The sequence below is a fragment of the Globicephala melas genome, chromosome 19, assembly GCF_963455315.2.
Source record: "Globicephala melas chromosome 19, mGloMel1.2, whole genome shotgun sequence".
NCBI lineage: Eukaryota > Metazoa > Chordata > Mammalia > Artiodactyla > Delphinidae > Globicephala > Globicephala melas.
In genome coordinates, this window is record NC_083332.1 from 57615125 (window position 1) to 57637399 (window position 22275).

Here is a 22275-nt window from a genome sequence, read left to right on the forward strand (position 1 = left end):
CTTCCCAGGAGTCTCACACACTTTACTTCTAATTATATCTCATTGTCTAAACCTTAGTCGGTGACCACAGTAGCTGGCAGAGAAGCTGGGACATCTAGCATCTCACCTAGTCAGCAATGTGGCCAGCTGAAATCAGAGTTATGTTACTAAGGAAGCAAGGAAGAATGGATTCTGGGTAGCAACTCACAGTCTGAGCCACAGTCTCTTCAGTAAAGCAGGGTTCAAATCCTGGCTCATGGGGTGACTATATGGCCTTTTCAGTCTTTGTTTCCTCACCCGTACAAAGGGTTTAACAATATGACATACCTCCTGGAGTTACTATAGGATCAAATAAGTTAGCACATGACACATGCATCACATGTTTGTATTGTTGTGTCTCTACTGCCTCCCACTTGGCTGGGGCTGGGGCCACACAGGGGAACTTCCCTGTTCCAAAAGGGAGGTGGAAGGAAGAAGGGTGAACTCTTTATAGTGGATATGCCATTTTCTTACACTGTAATCTATCACCAGAGATTATAGTAACAATATTTAGTTACTGTCTTTGGGGGAAAGAATCGCCTCTACCTACAGCCAAGATCAAAGGTTGAAAACTGGTGAGCCTGGGACTAAGCCTGCCATGATCTGTTTTATTTGGCTTTCTTTGTCCCACTCAGTGATCTTCTGTATTTTACATTTGAACTAGTGTCCAGCATGTAAATATTTTGACAGTTTATATGAAAATCCAAATTCCCACCTTGTCTTGAAAAATCAAAAGGTCTGGCTTCTCCAGACTTGCATTTCAGAAATGCAGCACTTACCCTGAACTAAAAGGTAGCTGCCTCTTTGGCGGACATGTACCCTCTAGTTAGCCACCACCTCTCCCAACTGTATCAAAATCACTTTACTCATGTAAGTGACCGTGTGGGCACTGGGTGGACATTTGAGCTTCTCACTCCTGCCCCAGCTCTCATGACCCCACTCTGGGAATGGGGCCAGAGAGCCGCACCCTCAGGGCCAACGTGTCTGGGCTACTGTCAGAAGAGAGGCCAAAGGTCATTGGCATCTTCATCAAAACTCACATTATCGAGAACTTTTTAGGTCTAACACACAGCCTGACCACCAAATGAAAAGTGCGAGAGAGTCTTTGTGCTGGTAAATGACAATCCCTAGATAATTGGGGAACAGAGGGTCAGGCCCCCCAAAGGAGAAATGGTGGCAAAGCTGAATCTCCCAGCTTGGCCTTGGCCTTGGATCTAACCTGCTTTCCCCCTTCTCTCCCCACCAAAGTCAGAGTCAGAGCACCTCTTCTGTCTCCTCCGGAGTATCGGGCAGGGCTTTAAGAGTCTCCTCACCCACAGCAGACAGCCCACCTCCTTCCCCCACCCCACCTGCTAGCAGAGTGTTTTGGAGATAAGCAGAAAGAGTTAAAGTGAATTACGAGGAGCAGCTTCTGATTGGACCCCCCCTCAAATGAAGATACAGCAGGTCTGAAATGCTAATGTAGGTCAATGGGGAAATAAGACATTATTTACGATTCATTCCATGGGTGCCTTTTCAGGAATGCATGCACTGCAGAGTGCTGGCTGCCTCTGGATACCTATCAGATTGGTTTGGTATCTTCTGTCAACTACTCTTTGACAGTTTCCATATTAATTCCTGTGTACACGGCAACATTGACAAGATCAGAGGAAGATGAATCATGCGTGCATGTGCTCAACAGAAGTTTCTAGACTTATCTAAGGGAAGAGAGGGATTGTTTCCTTATGAGATTTTAATTAATCTCTGCTTCTATAGATCCTGGGTGTGAGTCCCAGAACTAGTATGAGTTGCAGTCCATGTGGTTGGGTCCCATGAGACATTTGGCCCATCACCATCATCATGGCAATGAGGTCCGCCCGCCGGAAGTGAGTTGCAAATTGCAGCAGTCAATAAAAATATCAATAAAACTTACAAAAAAATTAAAAATTTAAAAAAAATTTTAGTAAAAAACAGTAAATAAAACTTATATCTCACACTTATATTTATCACTGCCTAGGCACTGGACTTTATATTTCTTAATTTATACATTCTCATTGGAGACATTATCACCTCCAAGAGGGAAAAAATTGGTGCTTGGGGAGACATTAAAAACATGAGATATTACAGTGGTTTGTGGTCCTCAAAGGGCCATGATAGATATCTATGGCAGGGGATGACAGGTAGGAAAAAAATATCTAAAAAGACTCTTGGTGTCTTACTAGATATTAGTGATCATGAAAAAATAAAGGTTGAGAAACACTGCATTATTTCATTCAACGCCACAATAGCCGGTTAAGGGAAATGCTCTTTTGTAAGTGAGGAAGTTGAGGCTCCACAAAGTAAAGGAATTTGCCCGAGGATATCCAGATGGTTCCTGGTGTGGCAGGATTTGAAAGCAGACAACCCACATCCTCAGCAGTGCCTCTAACACTGTTCTGCCTGCATTTGTTCACCCGGTTCTCTTCTCGCCATTAACAACTGTTAGGGGAGATCTGGGTTGTGTCCACGTGTGTGGTCAGAAAGCAGTCCCAGACTGGTTGGCCAGTGGGGAGTTGCATGTCCCAGGCCACTAATGTCACAGTGGCAGCGATTTTCATGTTTGTACTCTGACAGTCGTGACCATGAGATATGTCTGTATATGATAGCAGAACTTGGCCTATAGGGTGACACACGTATTCTGGTTTGCCCAGGTCTGTCCTGGAATGCACTCAGCCCTGGGCACACTGGCTGGTTTGTCATCCCACATCTAGAACACTGATTGGGCGTTTGGAATCAGGATGCCCAGAACCCCTTCAACCTGAAGGACTCCAACAGAAATTTAGTTTCAAATCAGTGTCAGTCCGACTAGACATACTCCACGATACTTCTGTGTCCCTCCCACCCAGCTAAACAAGTCAAGGTGCCTAGAGTCTAAGGGCTTTCCTTCTGACACGGAAATAAACACGAAGGAGTGGGTTATGCTGTGCCGGATCTGTGGCCGTGTTCTCTTAAAAGTAACCTCTGAGGCACATCCCTGAGACAGTTTAGTCGCAGAGACAGATGTTTGGGTGGGGCTAGAATGCCCTACCTCCTCTCATGAGTTGGATGCTTTCTGATGACGTGACATTTTGTCACATCTAAGGAGCTCACTTAGTGATGCCTGCCATCTCTGATCATATCGGTTTTTATGTTTTGCATCCCCCTGGAAAGCATACAGTTGCTTCGACTGTGCTATCGAAGTGTATTCACTGCCAAATACAGACATGAATGTCCGTGTTCATGTCTCAATATATTATTCACTTATAAGAATATCATTTTTTAAAAAAGGAGTCTGACACTTTTGATCATGTGAAGGAAATGTTTGGGGATGAAGACAAAGAAGTGTCAAGAACAGTAGAATTCTGTCAACTGTGGCACAGAGCGAGCAGTCTTTTGGAGTCTCCCACTCTTGAGGCTGGCTGACCTTACCTGGAGATTGAAAACAGCCCCTGACCTTCAGAGCTGCACTCCACTTCTCAAGGGTGTGACTATGCCTGAAATCACAAGGAAGCGGAACTTCAAACACCGGCTTCAAGGCCATGACAGCAGGCGGCACATGTCTTTAATCAGAGAAACACAGCCAAGAGGAAGGGGCTACTGGCCAAGACAAAACTCTCCTAATTGTTTATCAGCCTATCACACTGGCAGCCATGTCCTTCGACAAAAGAAAATGACGGCCTGACTTGGGGCTTTCAACTAGCAGCCTGTAATTCTTTTGCTTTGGAGGGACCACTGCTAGTTCATCCAGCTCTGGGAGTGACAGAGTGATTATCATTTATGTTGACACATGGGAGAATATTGTGATGGGGAAGAAGACAGAAGTGTACTACATGGAGGACCCACATGTGTGTCTATCGTATAATTATCATTTCTCTGCCATCAGGAAGCACACATAAGCACAAGATAAGCACAGATGAGAAGCTGCTGGGCTGATGGACATAAATGAGCCCTTCTTCTCAGAGTCCAGCATGTGGGCGTGGGCAAGGTTAAGGCATAGGGGCCATCCATAGGCCGTGGAACAACTGTCCTGGTGCCTACATGCTGAACATCAGCCCTGGACTTGGAATTGGTGTATGTCTGCTAAACCCAGGTCCAACAAGGACCTCTAGCGGGGGAAAAGAGCTCAGAGGTAGTGGGGGAGCATGCCTGGTTATGAAAAATGTCCAGGCAGTGCTGTCCAATCTTCTCACTAATGAGTTATCCATGACTTCCGGTCACTGTGGAATAAGGCAAAGCTATGGTGAGTTGCAAGAATGCAATTCTACCCAAAGAACATTGACAGAGGACCTATTGAGTGATAGCTACCAAGCTTATAAATATGAATAGAACACAGTCTGTGTCCCCCAAGGGCAAAATTTAGGACCATGTGACCCATCACATAAAGAAGTTCTTAAAATGAAGAGGTTCCATCAACAAAGAAGTTTAGGAAATGCTACAGATGCTGTTTTCTCTTGGAGATTCACAATATGCATTTGCTTCTTAAGGATGCTAGGAAGTTCTCCAAGAGGGAAACCTGCTGAACTGTGATTTCTGCATATTTCCCAAATGTGTTTCTCTGATGAACCCATGGAACCAGGGTCCCTTGGAAACAATTTAGGAAATGGTGATTTAGGAGGCTTAGCCCGCCAATTGCAGAACCTGGAAGTATGAAAATCATGATCCAGGGCTTCCCTGGTGGTGCAGTGGTTGAGAGTCCGCCTGCTGATGCAGGGGACGCGGGTTCGTGCCCCGGTCCGGGAAGATCCCACATGCCGCAGGGCGGCTGTGCCCGTGAGCCATGGCCGCTGAGCCTGCGCATCCGGAGCCTGTGCTCCGCAACGGGAGAGGCCACAACAGTGAGAGGCCCGTGTACCGCAAAAAAAAAAAAAAAAAAGAAAAGAAAATCATGATCCAGCCCCCAGAGGAGGAGTAGGACAAGAACAGGGTGTCGGGCCCATCAGATATACCAGGACTCGGGATAGAGCCTTGATCCTAGAGGAGTACTAGAGTACCGTATGGAGAAGCAGTGGCGGCTCCAGAATGTGTGTGTGTGTGTGTGTGTGCGTGTACGCGTGCGTGCATGCACACGCATGTGTATGTGTTATCATAGATTTGTGATCTCCACAGTAGAAACCCAAATCTATAAACTAAGACTGTGGACAAGGCGGGAGGGAGAAGGTAAGGCAGGGCAACTCTGAGATTATGGGCACCGGGGCTTCTGCCATAGCAGGTGCCGGTTTCTATGGACAACTTACTTCTGAGCTCCTTCGTCTGAGGTCATTGCCTGCACCGCCATGATAGGCTCAGAACTCAGGACAGAACGGTGATAAAAGGCATCCTCCTCAGAACTCTAACGTACCAGGCACGGCACCAAGTTATTTAATGTATTGTCCCATCAAGTCCTTACAGTGACCATAGAGAAAAGTGTTACTAATGTCCTAACGTTATGAGGGGGCATATGGGGAAACTGAGGTTCAAGGAGGGTTGATTAACTTGCTCAAGTTCACACAGTTAGTTAAGACCTGAACCTAGATGTTACCCCAAGGTCGTTTCCTTCAATGCTGCAAACCTATTTAGATGACTTCAGCAATGCTCATTGTCTACAGAAGTGGGCCTCAGAATTAAATCCAGGTGTGTATTCACAGCAGGGTAAAGACAAAGGCAGGGCTTAAGACCAAGTTCACTTACTCCCTAACAATTCATTAAAATAAAAAACATCTTCTGTGTAACCTTGGGAGTATTCCAGGATAACTTTTTATCATCCCATATTATCAAATCTGCAAAAAATAATACCAAAAAAGACATTATCAATGAATGTCCTGGTGGAAACTAAAAATTCATCACCCTGAGAGGTCTTTTTTTCCTTCCTACGAAGCCATGACAATCACAAACCATGATGGCTTCATTTTTTTATACATTCTTGCCTGTTCGTTTCTGACTTCAATTAAAGGCATATTAAATAGGGCACAAATTCCATCACTCAAGCATTCGTTAGACACTAACAAAGTGCAGGGCACCAGGTCACAGGTCCTTAGCTGAGGACTGTTTCCTGTAGGGCATCCGTGGTGTGGAGGCCTCCTTCCAGGTCTTTGCCCACATGGAGCTCACTTAGCGTGGCCCGGGGTGAGATGTGGGCCTGGAAGTCGCCTTTCATTTCTGACAGAGACCCCCAAGTGGGCCTGTTTTCCTAGACCAGGAAGGCAAACGAGTGTACCCTTGACACTAACGCTGACAAACTGGCAGCGGCTTCCTGGACCACTGGGCAGAGAAAGAACCCTGATTGCACAGTGCAGCTCAGTGAGCAGCAGCACAGGAACCAGATGGCTTGCTGACATGGTCCGAAGGCAGGGGACAAGGCAGTGGGCTGCATGTGCCGAGGATCTATTCCGACACTGTCCCTGAAGCCTGCCCTGGTGCAGTTTCACAAAGAAACAAAGAAGGGCAAAGACACAACACAGAGCAGAAGATGTGTCTGGATGCATCTGGTTTAATGGCAACATTGGTGAAATTAAGTGAGACTATTTCACAGATTGATGAGATGAGCTGAGACTATTTAACAGATAGATCTTACTTTAGGATGGTCAGATCCGTTTGCCTGATCATTCGGACCTAATGGCTGATAATCTGATTCTGATTATGGGAAAAAATAAACGGGCTTTGATGGCTTGGGAAGCACTGTTATAAAAGGGAAAGGAATACCGGGATGGTGACTGAACTAGATGAACTCTATGTTTCCTTTAAGCTTGAATATTTTCTGTATATGAGTATTCCTGCTGGGGACGATAGGTCTGCTGGTTCCATCTCTTACCCATTAGCTCACATGTTGTGGGCTCAGAGGATTCAGAATCAGAAGATGGGGCCCTACATTCACAGAAGAGTAAACCACAGTGAAAAATTAGAGTTGGGCACGTCACCCTGAGCCAAATATGGTGGCTCTCGGTTGTCAAGACCAGCAGGTAAATGTGCCAGATTCCACTCTAGACCGTGCTTCTATTGGTGTTTATAATTATGATCCCTTTAAATTAAATTTTAATCACAAAATACTACATGCTCCTTGTAAAAATGATCAAACCATTACAGATCGGCCACCATCTTCCCTCGTCCCTGCATCACCATTAATCCCAGTGCCCTCTCTCCTTTCCCAGGTTTAACCACCAAAGCCAGTGTGAAGTTCACCCTTATAGACCTTCTTCTGTCCATTTATGGACATAAACTGTACCTGAAAAATATATGCATAAAGTTTGTGGAATTTTCTGTTTGCAAGTAGGTTCGTAAAAATGATGTTATACTATGGATAACATTTTCCAACTTGCTATCATTCAGTTTTGGAGAGCCTTCTGTGTTAGAGCACGTTATCTGTACAACCTTTTCTAAGTGCTGCGGAGTATTTCACAGTGTAGGGATAACATCATTTTAGCAATTCCTCTGTTGTTGAATGCTTAGGTTCTTTCCAAATGTTTCTCGGATCCTCCGTAAACATCCCCGCCAAAACCCCTTGTCGACACGTGCAAGTGTTTCTTGAGGGTAAATGCCAAGAGAGTGAATGCATTTTTTTTTTTTGTACTAGTTGCTATCCAGTTGTCTTCCAAAGCACCTAATGCCAGTCGACCTTCATATCAGCTGTGTGTGAGCGATCCCTGTGTCCGACACCCTTCTCAACCTTGTTACAATCAAATAGTCCCCGTCACTCTCGTCTTTATACCATCTTCGTCTCTAAAGTGTCAGCATTGCGGCTGCGCACAGAGCATGCTCAAGTAACATCCACGCCCATTCCCTGTAACCGGAATTAACTGCAGTACCTTTCCCTTTGAGGCGCCCCTCCTTCCCCTCGCTTACACCTACTCACCCACCTGCACCGGCAACCTTTCCTGAGCCCGTGGTTAGATGAGGCTGTTCTCATCCGTATTCACATCACCCTCTCTCAATGCGCTGTGAATGCTTTATTATTTTCAAACGCTCTCTCTCCTGCTTAGCGCCGACCTGCCGGACCCCAGGGAATGTGACTTTTTGGCACCCCTTTTTCCCGGACACCCAGCCCAGGGCCCCCCACGTGGTAGGCATTCAATAAGAGATTTTAAAGTGAAGGCCATTGTCACAGAGCCACATCCACAATGAAATGAAAGCCCGTGGAAATAAACAGCGTATCAGGAGAAGGAAAAATTAAGCTGTCAATCTGCTGAACAGGAAAGATTTCTTTATTTCAGGTCTTTTAACGTGATGGAGGAGAGAGGGAGGGCGGAAGGAAAGCTAAAACCTAACGGAGCCAGGGAAGGGTTTTGCTTTTTTAATTTGGAAAGTGATTGACGCATCACTCCACTGCCATTGCCCAGGTGCGGGGAGGGGCTCTGCCCATCGCTGTCCCCCAAGTGACCATCCCCTGCTCCTGCCCCCTCAGGAACCACGGTGATGCGGATGACAGCCTTTGACGCGGACGACCCGGCCACGGATAATGCCCTCCTGCGGTATAATATCCGTCAGCAGACGCCTGACAGGCCCTCTCCCAACATGTTCTACATCGATCCTGAGAAAGGAGACATTGTCACCGTCGTGTCACCTGCACTGCTGGACCGGGAGGTGAGCTGCAAAGCACACAACTTCTTTTTCATGAGAATTGAACATGGCTTTCACATGAGGGAAGATGTGCGGCTTCCGTCAGCGGCACCTTATGTAGCAGCGGAAATGAGATATTTACACATGGTTGGATTGGGGAGAATCTGTCAAGGGTGATGGGATGTTACGTGACCCCAGAAAACACACACTGGAAAAGCCATGTCCTTTGCGTTTATTTGCATTCATTCAACTCGATGCCTGTTTCCTCACTGACCACTTACTCTTTTTTTTTTTTTTTTTAATTTTTATTGGAGTATAGTTGATTTAGTTTCAGGTGCACAGCAAAGTGAATCAGTCATACATGTACATGTTTCCACTCTTTTTCAGATTCCTTTCCCATATAGGTCATTGCAGAGTACTGAGTAGAGTTCCCTGTGCTGTACAGCAGGTCCTTATTAGTTATCTATTTTATATATAGTGGTGTGTATGTGTCACTCCCAATCTCCCAATGTATCCCTCCCCCCTGCCCTTACCCCCTGGGAACCGTACATCACCGACCACTTGCTCTTGAGGCCCCAGCGACTGTGGGCTCTGCCTGCCTCACCTGTCTGCCAGGAGGGTGGGGGAGGGAGGGGGGAAGGAAAGGGGAGGGAAGTGACTGTCCCAGATCACTGACACTCTCCTCCTTGTCACAGAGTCAGGTAGCTTTGACTTACTTCTTTCTCAAACCTTCTGCTGCCTGTGCCAGTGTTTCCGCCCGAGCCTTTCTCTCCCCTCAGTCTCTGCTCTTGTCCTGCAAGGCGATCTCTATGGAACCTCACCCATCTTCCAGGTCACGTGTCACAGACAGGTGCCCCGTGGACCTCAGTCAGTCCACATGCCTGCTCTTTGGTTTGGCCCAGGGTGTTTTAAAGTTTCATATTAGTCGCCATATCCAAATATTTTGATTTCATATTTTTTTAAATTCCAATTTCCAGCCTTTCTGAAAATCAGAAATTCTGGAAATCGGGGTCCCAGTGTGGACATGTGGACGATGGGTCGGACCACTTGTGACAGTCAGGTGGAGCTGGTAGCAGCTGTCGCACTTAGGGGGGCATGTGTTCCTGGCCCACTTACATCCCCCTACATTTGTCTGGTGGCCCTGGCCTATTTCCCAAGTCCCAGGGCTACCCTGTCATCCCCCACAGGCTACCTTCCAGAGGAGAGCCTCTTGGCCCTTCACACAGCATGTCAACCCACTTGAGGATTCTCTGCCTCGATCACCCCCCCAGATCTGCCCCCATCCTGGGATCCCTTGTTCCCAGCAGGGCATCGTTCCATGGACGTGCCCCCTGGCAGTCACCCTCGACCTTCTGCAAGCACCATCTGCCGCAGGACGAGGGCTGGGTTTCCCTCACAGTCCTGTGCATTTTCCCCTCTGTGTCTTTGATTTAAAAACTCCTTGGGTGAGAAATGCCTTCTCCCCTCCTTTCTGTTTTCCTCGCTGTAGCTCTTCACAAGCTTCTGGGTTAGATGCGCCCCATCTAGGAAGCGGTGCTCCACCGCTGAGTCTTCCACAGCCTTCTTCCTCCTCCACTCTGACTGCTCTGAGCTGCAGCCCTCACATGGCATTTGTCACATGCTCCTTTACACTGTCATCTGTCTCTTTAAAGAATATCCCCTTCTGTCAGACTTCCCTGGCGGTCCAGCGGTTAAGACTTTCCCTTCCAATGCAGGGGATGCAGGTTCGAACCCTGGTCACAGAACTAAGATCCCACGTGCCGTGTGCCCCGCCCCCCGCAAAAAAAAACAAAAAAAAAAACACAAGAATATCCCCTTCCTCTTGGTCTAGACCTGATGCAGTAACCGCTAGTCACATGTGGTTATTTAAATTTTAATTCACATCCTTGAAATTAAAATGTAAAAATCAATTTCTTGGTCAGACCAGCCACATCTCAACTGCTCAGGAGCCCTGTGTGGCTAGTGGCCACCATACTGGCCGAGACAGAGACTGTCACCACCATCACAGAAAGTGCTAGTGGGCACCGCTGGCCTAGACAGTAAATTTCTTGAAAACAGATGTGATCGTCTGCATGTTTGTTTGCCCACTACCTACCACAATTTCAGCACTCCTAATTATAGGTTTCTTGGCATATTGGCAAGAATGAATTGGAGATGACACTAAGATTTTACATGTGAAAAGTGGGAAACAGTAGCTGAAAATGGGGAATTATTGGAAAGAGAGGAAGAGATTGAAATTTGCATTGAAACTCTGATTGTCACTTGGAAAATGTAATCGTTTCTCGTTAAAAATAGGAAGCAGAAAAAAGAACATTTTAAGTCCATTTCCTCCATTTTGTCTCTCATTCTCTTTCCAAACCTCCCTATTTTTATGACTGCCTGACTGACGTATTATCTTCTTCAGAGGCAAGTAAGAACTTTCCATTTCTCCCTTTATTCCCCTCCCAGCACGCATGTGCGAGAACACACACACGCACACACACCAGCTTTCCCATAACCTCTAGTTCTCCTGAAGGCACTTGGAAATTCTTCCTACAAGAGAAAGGTGATTTCTCCATCTCAGCTTCTCTTTTTACTGGTAGAAAATGCATTGTAAGTCTCTATTTATAAACCAAAATGATAATATAGTAGATCATTCCATTTTTAAGGTTTATTTGGGGGACAAATGTGTCTCAAGTTCATGTTCTTGTCATTTGGGTTTTTGTTAAGTAGCAATAAGTATATTACTATGGGAGTTAAATTAATAAGCCTTTTCAGCTACAATACATAAACAGCTCCATAAAGGAAAAAAAGATCAACGCAATTTAACCAAAATTGGAAAATCAATGAAAATGAATGAAAAGTGACATGTTTCTGTGAGGGTTTCCAGAGTTCAGTGTTGACCCAGGCAACATGGCTACAATCTGAAGGAAAGAAATGTCCCTGGATTCAGGCAAGCCTTGTCTGTTTACTAGTGCTGTGCTAAGATTCTCTTGGGCAAGTTTGCTGAAAGGGTAAAACGTGACTTCAAGTTGCTTATCTTTAAAGGGCCAGAACTTGCGCGTCAGACTTCCCATGAGTATGTTCCAGTTTGCAGTGTTTTCATCTCACTGTACCTTTCCCAGGGTTCATGTCCATATGACAAGTTCCCGCAGCGGGATTATGGAATTGTTTGTTACTATTTCTGGAGACCTTCTGAGAAGGCATCCTGTGTTAGGTGTGGTTTCAGAAGTCTACCTCTGGATCATCTGGGCAGAACACTTAAAACAGATTTATGCACCATTCATTTTTAAGAAAATATTCCATTGGGACCCCTACAAACTTTGATATGATTTAAACCATTGTTAAGTGTGGTTACCATGTATTCACTGACAGTAACTCCAATGGTGTGTTTGCGCGTTGAATGGGTGTTAACAAATAGGATGGGACTCCTCCTAGAGCTGAGGGGCCCCTGAGATTTCGCAAATGGTTTGCTCCTGTCTGGCCCCCGCCTTGTGGGAGTGGAGGTTCCGGAAGTTCAAGCGTTGACCTGAGCTCGATTGATGTAAAGTTTTCACTTTGATTTTCCATCTAGTACGTTCCCAAAGAGGACCCCGACAAGACCCCAAGAGGGAGGTGACAGAAGACCTCAGGGAGGTGGGAAGGCACTGTTTCTTTTGAACCTGCCCGTCCACCTTTCCTGCCTGTCACACAGTCACTCTGTACTAAAGCTTGTCATGGAGGACAGGCAAGGACGCCAATCAGTGCTGTTTAATGCTGCCATTTTGGTCGCTGCCCTTTCTTCTTCCCAGGACGTCCTGAGCGGGGCCAGGGGAGACAGGTGCCTTCACTGCGCTGCCCCTTCCCGCGCTCTGAGGAGGAGAGGACTGTGTCAGTGTGTCCTCCCTGCATGGTCCCAGTCCTTAGCTCAGGAACATCTTTGCTGCAAGGTGAAGGGAAGGAAGGATGTCGGGGAGAGAGAGAGGCAGGCAGCGCGAAACGTATGGCCCCTCTGTGTGCTCAGGCCGCTATCTGGCCAGGTGACCTCCTTTCATTGCCCAGGGTGTCGTTGCAGCCTCTAGACCCGATTGCAGTGCAGAGCCGGGAGCAAGACCGCCCATCTCTCACCCACCCTGGGCAATGGGAACATGCTAGAAGGCAGCTCATCCACTTCATCTTCTGAGGACCCATAACTATAACTGACCCCCTCCTCTCCCTCCTAACTACGATCAGCCTCTGCCTTGGCTCCAATTCTGTGGGCCACCAGCGTTGCCCAGCAGATGCTGTCTGTGCAGTGGGCATCTCCCTGAGATGTTCCGCCTCCACTGAGCCGTGACCTTGGGGAGAACACCAGGCCAGGTGGAAAATGATATGGTCGGTGGAAGGGACAGTGGGTCAGTCCCTGCTTTCCAGTCTGTCCAAGGTTAACTACATTGTGGCTTCCCCCAAAGCGGGTGCATTTGCAGGCGCCGTGATTCAGGAGTCCTCTGGGGCAGCACAGTTGACTGTGGGCCTCCTTCGGATAGTGGACCACCTGGGAATGTGTAGCCTGGAAAAGGGGGGCTCAGAGGGAACAGGAGGGCTGTCTTCCTGTTTAAGGAGGGCTGGTCTTTGGAAAAAGAGAGTGGATTTGTTCTGCTTACTCCCCTAGAGGGGAAGAGTAGCATCAACTAGGACACTGGTTCTCAAACTTTGCTGAGGAGCTTTAGAAACCTCAGTGCTGCAAACAAAGCTGGATCCGTAAAATCAGTCTGGGGGCGGGGCACGGGGGGTAGAACACAGGCATCAGTAGTTGAAAGAAGAACCCAGGTGATTCAAATGTGCTGTGAATTGCATGGTCTTCCTGCCTTTGGAGAGCATGTTTCAGTGTTCCTACTGACTTAGGAGGTGGGATCTGGGGAAAGAATCCTGGCCCCATCATTTATCTGGCTTTTGACCTAGGTGAGTGTATTCGTCTCCTAGGACTGCTGTTATGAAGTACCACAGCTGGGTGGCTTAAAACAACAGAATTTTATCCTCTCACAGCTCTGAAGGTCAGAAGTCTGAAATCAAGGTGTCAGGGGGGCCAGGCTCCTTTGGAAGGTTCTAGGGGAGAATCCTTCCTTGCCTCTTCTAGCTTCTGGTAGTTGTCAGCAGTTCTTGGCATTGCTTGTTTTGTAGACACATCACTCCAGTCTCCAGCTCCATCTTCACATGTCCTTCTTCTGGAGCAGTGTATTTTCATGTTGTCTTCCCTCTGTGCATGCCTGTGTCTTCCTATAAGACACCAGTCATACTGGATTAGGACCCGCCCTAAAGACCTCATCGTTGCTCGATTACATCTGCAAAGACCCTGTTTCCAAATAAGGTCACATACACAGGTACTTGGGGTTAGGACTTCAACATATCTTTTGCGGGGACACACTTCAACCCATAGCAGTGGGTTATTGGACCTCTCTGTGCCTTGGTTTTCACCTATAAAGTGGGAATAGCAGCACCTACCTCAAGTGGGTTGTTGGTGAGGATCAGATGTGTCAAAATATGTGAAGTACATTGTCTATTCTGAATAAACACAAGCTGTCATCATTATCATTATTGATTTAGTAGGAAATTTTAAGAGTGGTTAGTCAGTTCCCTGTTGTAGGATATAGGCAAACACAGACTGCCCTTTGTAGGACATAACAGAAGGGATTCAGTTAACTAGTAAAGGTTACATCTTTAATGTCTTTTCCAACTTTGAGACTATAGTTCTTAAAGAAAACATTTATTGAATGCCTTTGGTGTGCGATTTGTTCTGTAGGATGCCGCCTGGGAGTGCCAGTTCCCCACCTGGCCAGCTGTGTGACATTGGGCAAATCATTTACCTTCTCTGAGCCCATTTCCTCATCAGTAATCACTGGTAATGACATCTGCACTACCAACTGTATCGCCTTTTCGAGATGTGCACGACCCCCTCTCCTTCTGCAGATAGCAAAGCGTTGTACAGTCATTACCATTTGTCACACTCCCTATGACTGCTGATAACTCGGGCTCCAGTTCCCATCAGATGCTGCTGAGAGCTTTACGTACTGTTTCTACCCACATGCCACAGACATAAGAAGAGTCTCCCCAGATGGTGCAGGGTATGTTCACTTTATTCTGTGAGTCATGACTCTTCGTTTTTGCCAGTGCTGGGCTGGGTTTTACTGCAGTTCCTTGGATTCACAGCTGAGTCGTGAGAGCAGCTGCAGTGACTATGTATTGCCCTTGCCTTATCATAAGTTCGATGTTAATAGACATCAAGTTTGACTTGGAAACTTGGTGTATTTTCCATTACGAGCTCTTCTGTTCACTTTTTCTGAAACCATTCCAGAACATACCCTTTCTAAAGAAAGAGATCTTGGATCTCTGTCCCATCTCTGTATTCCCATTGCCAAACATAGTGCCAGGTAAATAAGACACTCGGTAAAGATTTGTTGGATGGATGGACGGATGGATGGATGGATGGATGGATGGATGGATGAAGGGCTGGATGGAGGGGTGGATGGATAAAGAGATGGTTGGAGGGGGAGGGATGGAAGAAGGGATGGACAGAGGGATGGGTGGATGGAGGGATAGATGGATGAACAGATAGATGGAGGGACGGATAAAGACATGAATGGAGGGATGGATGGCTTATGTTCCTTCAGTTTGTATCTATGAGTACATAGTTAACAGACTGTCTCAGAACTTACTGCAAGATCCACATCCTAGCATGGGTATATAAACAAAAGAAATGATTTTATTTTAGTTGAGAGCTTACTCTTGCCCTCGTGTAATCATCCAGCAATCTAATTTATTCACCTTATACGTACCCTGTGTGAGGAACTGCACTAGGCTCTAAGAATACCTTGGTGAACAGGGTGGTCACAAGGATCTGGGCCTCTTGCTTAAATGGGGAAATGTTTGGACAAAATAAGGACCATATCCTACTAAACGAAATCGGGTTCATTGGGGGCACTGTTTTATTCTTTTGTATAACCATACTCAGCCCCTCATTCTGATAGCTCTGTCTATGTTTTTAAACTATGTCTGGCTGCACTACAAAGTAAAATCAGATAGAGGTCCCTAACATTTGATAAATGGTTTATTTAGTCGATCATCTTGGCTGCTAGACTGAAATTCATCAGCTGAAATCTGCCAGCTTTTCTGAACATAGCCAGAGCAATTTGCAACTAATCCAAGTAGCTAATGGTCAGTTTGGAGGGTTTGTTTTCTTTTTCTTGCTTGCTTTTTTCTTGCAAATGCAAACAGTCTCCAAATGAGGCCCTTAAAATGCAGTGTTAACATTTCCATTGTAAAAGTATCATTAGTCTTTTTAAGGAGTTTGAGCTGAGCACTTTTCTTTGTTTGAATTCTCCTTTATCTTTTTTTTTTAACATCTTTATTGGAGTGTAATTGTTTTACAATGTTGTGGTGGGAATCATATACTAGGCATCGTGGCCTCTGCCAATATTGCTAGGATCACAGGCAACATATTTAAACTGTCAGGAAAGAATGTTTTTAAGGGTGTATTAAGGTAAATCTTGTCAAAACTTCCCCACTTGAAATGATAAGCATTCTCATTGCTTCAAGCCACATGGCCATGGCAGTGGCTTTCCTTGTCAGGTACATGTGCTGCTTACCTTTCCTTTCATCGGTTCCAGCAGGCAGCTTAATAGATATAGTGTGGTGTGTGTTTCTGTGTTTTTAAGACAGCCATGGGAAATGAAATTTTTTTTGACCTTTGCAAAGAACAGCTGTAGAAATGACTGTTGAAATTCAATGAACAGCATCTCTATTTATGGACCTCAAAAGTAGGAACCAAGATTAAATTCCTTTAGATATTTGCTCCCCTGTGTCTTATAAACTGTTTTGCAGACTTCTTTTACTCCATGGAAGACTCCTTGGGTTCTAATTCTTGTGTTCTGTCTCCTTGAGCTCTGGATTTCTGGGATGGGGAAGGATGGAAAACTCCATTCTTACCTCTTCTTGGTGTTCGATTATCTAATACACGGGGTAGTGTATGTTGTACTTCCACTGGACATCTATGGTGTGAACAATTACAGCATCGATTTTTTCAGCCAGGCATTAAGTCAGGGCCATAACCCTCATAGGGCCACCATAGGACCACCATAGGACCACCTACCCATTTTCCACAGGGGCAGCCAAGTTCCCGAGGGCTGACGTGACCTTCCTGATTCACATGCTGGAAATCCATGTGAGAATTGGACTTGACCCCCAAACTTCTGCTTTGTCTACTCCCCGCAGGCTGCTGAGAGAATAGCACAGACCATATTGAGGGGAAAATCTGGTTGCCTAAAGGACAACCTTATAGTTTATAAAACTTCTTCAGGAATTTCTTCGTTCTTTGCTCTGAGCCTCTTCACACGTTTGAAAAGTTTTACTCGGTTTCCCTCAGTTCTCCAATTAGAAAGGCCGTGGGGTGTAACGGCTCAGAACACAGGCCTGGGAATTTTAGAGCCCTGAGGAGGAATCCTGGCTCTGTATCTTGTTAACTGTGTGACCTTGGACAAGTCACTTCACCTCTCTGAGCTTCAGTTTCTTCACCTCTAAAATGGTGCTTATAACGTGACCTATAGGATAGACAGAATATGCCCCTCAAGACGTCCTCATCCTAATCCCCAGAGCCTGTGGGTATGTTAGGTTACAGGGCAAAAGGAACTTCACAGATGTGATTAAGTTAAGAATACTGAGATGCAGAGATTATCCTGGGTTTTCTATTTGGACCTGATATAATCACAAGTGTCCTTATAGGGGGGGAAGTAGGAAGGTCAGAGTCAGAGAGAGAAAGAGAGATTTAAAGATGCTGTGCTACTGGCTTTGAAGATAGAGGAAGGGGTCACCATCCAAGAGATGTAGGCAGCTTCCAGAAACCGGAATAGACAAGGAAACAAGTTCAGAGAACTTCCAGAAGGAACGCAGCCCTGCCAACACCTTGATGTTACCCGGTGAGACCCACTTTGGATTTCTGATCTCCAGAACTATAAGATAATAAACCCATTTTGTCTTCAAGTCACTAAGTTATGCAAGATGTTACAGCAGCCATAGGAAACTGATACAACCTGCTTTGCACGGTTTGGAAGAGCGAAGGTGATGACATGTGAAGTACATCAGCTTTGGCACTTCGAAAGCTCTCAACCAATAGTAGCCATTGTTACCAGTAATAAAATAATGATGAGACTTGAGGATGACCAGATGTGTTCTATCCAGGGGTGAAGTCTGCTTGGCCAGACCGTTATCAGGCCTATCAGTTGATAGCTCGGGGCCTGTCTGGAAGGTTGAGTGTCTGCCATCCAACCCAAGCAGCCCACTTGAGTCAGTGCAAGGAAATCCCAGTGTTGCCTGCAGGAGGTGGCTTCCATTAGCTCTCACTAAGGGCACAGGAGAACCTGTTGCTTCTGCTTTACTTCTGTGCCTTACAGAGTCTGCACCGGAGTGTGGATTTTGCATCCTCTGGACAGCTGTAATCACAGGTGCTGCATATATGTTATGAGACCAGCCACATCCTCATTAATTAGGCAAAGGGTAGAAGGTGAGGGCTTTCTTCGTTCAGGCAAATGCTATAGTGTTGGGGTGCTAGGAGTCCATGAACAATGCCCTTCCTTCTTTCTCCTCCCAAATTAGAACCCCCCAAGGAACAAGACACAGGACAACTGGAGACCAAGCCGTAGGCTCAGTTACCAATGAAACTGATCGACAAGGAGAGCCATGAGTCTGTGGCCAAGGAAACTTGCTGATACTTTATGCTTGAATTAGAGACTTGGCCCCCCTGAGTCACAGGCAGAGTGGGACAACCAGAGGCTACACCCACCTGCGTGGAGCCCACCCGAGGAATCCTCTCCCAGGCAGAGAGGCAAAGCCTGCGGCAGAGAGAGATAGCGGGGAGGAAGAAAGAGAGACACAGAGGGAGAGCCAGCTGGGGAGATGCCACTCTCACAGCCGAGTATCTCCATCCACTTCCCTGGGGTGGAGTGAGGGCAGGAGGATGCAGCAGGACAGCCTTGGCCCATAAGCTACCTTCGTGCAAGATAGGAAGAGGGACCCTGCGTGGGGGGAGGGGGCATGGGGGGGGCCAGAGTGTCCACCAGCTCAAGTCCTTCCACAGAGAAACCGGAGGATGGAAAAATGAAGCATGGCCCTTGGTTCTTCTCTTCCAAGGGCTCTCTGGGCGGGAGGATTTTAGAGGGGTTTCTTGAACCCAGCACAGAGCAGATTTCCTGTTAAAGAGACAGAAAAGGGTGGACACCATCAAAAAGCACTCAGCATACCGAATGTCCCCACAGGCAGAGGGGGACAGTGAAGGCTTTGCTGGCCACTTCTTTTTCTGTGCAGGGTAGAAAATGGAGCGGGACGTTTATGACCTGGACTCGGCGTTTTCCGCTCTGGCAAGATGGGAGCCAGCCCTGGAGCTGGGTCCACCCTGAGTGACTGGCTGGTGTGGCTTCGGGCCAGATATAACAGCTTCATCCTCTCCACCAGACACCCAGCCAGAGCTCAGTACGACAGCAGCTGGTGTTAGAGCAGATAACGAGATTACCTGGCCTCCCAGGGTGACCAGCGCAGCCGCTTCAAAGAATGTCCTTCTTAAATAACATTTGTTTATAGTGTTTTTTTTAAAATAGGGAATATATTCATACAAGCCAGCAGTTAGTGTCCTGCCAAATAAGGCCCATGGTGACATGTGAATGTAGTTATTATAAAGAAAAATCAGCCTCAAATAAAGCATCAAGATTTCCAACTTTAAAATCTCCCTTCTCTGTAAAAAATCCCTGTAATTTTTCCTAGAGGCAGGGCCCTAATCTGAAGTCTGTGGATAGAATCTAGGAGGGTGCATGAACGTGAATGAGAAAATACTTCATATTTATTTTCATTAACTACTAGCTACAATTTGTACCTTTTTCCTTTGGGGAGCGTAGGTAAACCAGTACAGTGCTGGCTGTTTCGGCAGCTCTTGATAACCAAAGTCACAGATATTTTCATATCCCATCACAGTGGATGGAGATATATCCAAAAAATTTCCCCTGCAATTTTTCTTTACTTCTTTGAAATTAATGTAATAATTAGATTTAACACTCAATCTTGTTACTGATGAGTTGATAAAGAAGCACATGTACCATCAAGTTATTTTCCTTATATTTTGATAACTGTGTTTAAATATAATTGTCTTCCTTTGTTATCCTATGCATTTATTTTATGTGTTTAAAAACATATTCTGAGAAGGTGTCCACAAGCTTCATAAGGACCCTGAAGGTGTCCATGGCACAAAATGTCTAAGACTCCAGCTTGGAGGAACCGAGTGGAAGCTACATCTCCCTTGTTTAACGCTCCCTCTTCCCTCTGGGAGAGCCCACGTGTGTTGGGTTCATTCTCCTGCCCTCCATCTCACTAAACAGAGACATTCTTGATGGCCACTCTGTGCCTTCCTTGTGACTGGCTGTCACAGAGCTCAAGCATAATGGGTCCCTAGGGATGCTTTGTGAAGTGACCTATCAGTGATTCTCTGAATTGATAGAAAAGGAAACTTATCAGATTGTAAATTTTAAACCTTGGGCTTGTGTGGCCCCCAAATGAATCCATTGATTCAGTCCAACAGTTGGTTCTAGGGAAGGAATAACATCCTGGATGTTAGTTTGGCGTGGTACTTTGCTTGGTTGGCAGATCTTGTAGCCAAGGAGAGAGGTAGGCGTGGTCTACACAGTTAAAAGTGAAATATAGCTTTAAGTTCACATGCCCACTCTGAAGGCTATCAGTGGCTTTCTGGAGTGCTGTGTTGGGAAGGATTCTGAGTCACATTTGGTTTCTCCAGTAGTTGATTAGTAATGTCTTCCCTGAGAGAGGAAGGTAGGAGTGGGGACGCTCTTGCCATGTCATTTGTCATCTGTGACGTGGACGGATAGAAGAGGAAAACATGGGATTATTGAATCTTTGATCGAGGTGGTCAGTGTTTATTGAGTTCCTCTCCTCTCCAGCAAACTCTCCAGCATACTGGCATGACAGAAATAAATAAGTCATAGATACAGACTTTGAGATGCTCGGCCAAATTCGTGTCTCAAATACAACGAGAGTTATGATACAGTACCTACCTGCTTACTGCTACAGCACAGGGCCATGCCAAGAGCAAGGAAGAAGGAATTCTATGACCGCTTGAAGAAGATGAGAGCTATCCTGCTGGATAGCTCCCAGTATTCACCTCCCCCAGTATTCAAATTTTGATCATCCAAACAACATCTTCCAGACTACTGCCTTCTACATTCAGAAGCAGCACAATGATTCTCTGTCTGAGCATGGGTGCCGAGAGGATCTGACAACAACAGTGCCTCCAGAAAAGAGAAGAGAAATACTACTTCAGCGAGATGATAGTATCTAGAAAAATGCCGTCTGTACCAGGGACCTGCTTGGCTGTTGGCCCTACTTGGTTCTAAATAACAGATCAAGGGAAAACCTTTAGCCACCAGCCTTCCATTTATCAATCTTATGGGTTTGTCTGTAGTGGAGGGGGGCCAGGATGTAGAGACATGGAGGGGAAGGGAAAGAAGAAAGGAGAGGGTGAGCATAGTCACCCAACTGCGGCACCATCTCTGTCTTCGCCTCCTACTCTCATGCAAAGAGGAGAAAACATGATTCCCTGATCCCAACCTCTGACCTTAGACTTGAACTTAGTTGTCCCTGTCTCTGGGGAAATTTAAGTCAAATACATTTGAAGCCAATGGTATTTTCAAAGCAGTCTTCATTAGAAAGACTAAGTCCTTTAAAGGGGTTTAGAAGCAGTATTAACTAGTTCATACTCTTAATCCCATTCTTAACAGTAGAATAGTGATATTTGGTTGCTTCTTTGGAAGGGAATTAGAGAACAAAAAAAAAAAAAAGTTTTTCCAAAGACAACTGGAATGCTTAACTGAGCTAGACTGTTGGTTTCTAAAGCCACCCTGCCTCTTGGCATAGCTCTCTGAATTGCCTAATCCTGTTTAATGGTGCATGCTCAAACATCCTTGTTTTTAAATAAAAATTGACCAAGAGTCTTATCACTTAATTTAAAAATAACTTTTGCTTAGTAAATGTAGAGTCTTCTGAATCAGAGCAATAATTTCCTTCTAGTGTCCCTGGTTCAACAACTTACTCACTGGGGCTCTGAAGGGGAGAGTGAGGAGATGGAATGGAAAATTGGGGATAAACCGTGCATCCCCCACCCCTGCTAATGCAATATGGTGATGGCATCGACCCTCTGACTCTTGGGTTAGATAACGTGGCAGTGCCCTACGCTCACCACTCCCAATGGGCTGTCATCCCTGCAGCTGTCAGCCTGGAGACTTCCTCTTCCCATGGGAGTGTGCTCAGTCTTCTGGGGGAGTTCATGCTCAAGGAGCAGCCACCAACCCTTGAGAGACAAGAGTTATGGATGATAAATATCCCCTCCTCACCCTTTGAGTAGGACAGCTCTGAGACGTGTTCTACCCAGTCTCCTGATAACCCCGCAGGATTGAACCCCAACTGCCCACAGTGATAACCTGCTCATTACCGCCCCATATATTGGTTTTTTTCTCATTTTCTGTCTCACTTCTCCTATTCACTCACTTGTGCTTCTTGGGATCACCTCCTGAATAAGCTGTTTGCACCCAAATCTTTGTCTTAGGGTCTGCTTCTGGGAGAACAAAATGAAATCAGAGAGCCAGCTAGATCCATCCTTCCCTTCTGGTCTCTATATTTAAGATGTCATGCAACAGATACAGGTGCCATGTAGGACTGAGGTGTGTCGACTGAAGAAAAACGCACAAC

The 22275-nt window shown here is 46.0% G+C and overlaps 1 protein-coding gene across 1 annotated transcript in view; it reads left to right on the forward strand.

Annotated features, from left to right (window-relative positions):
- The window catches only part of CDH13 (cadherin 13), a 1033853-nt gene that overhangs the window by 778940 nt on the left and 232638 nt on the right, over positions 1 to 22275 (forward strand). Inside the window, exon 7 of the mRNA XM_030863234.2 lies at positions 8390 to 8568. Within this exon, the coding sequence (XP_030719094.2) occupies positions 8390 to 8568 (179 nt within the window). The remainder of the gene's footprint in view (positions 1 to 8389; positions 8569 to 22275) is intronic.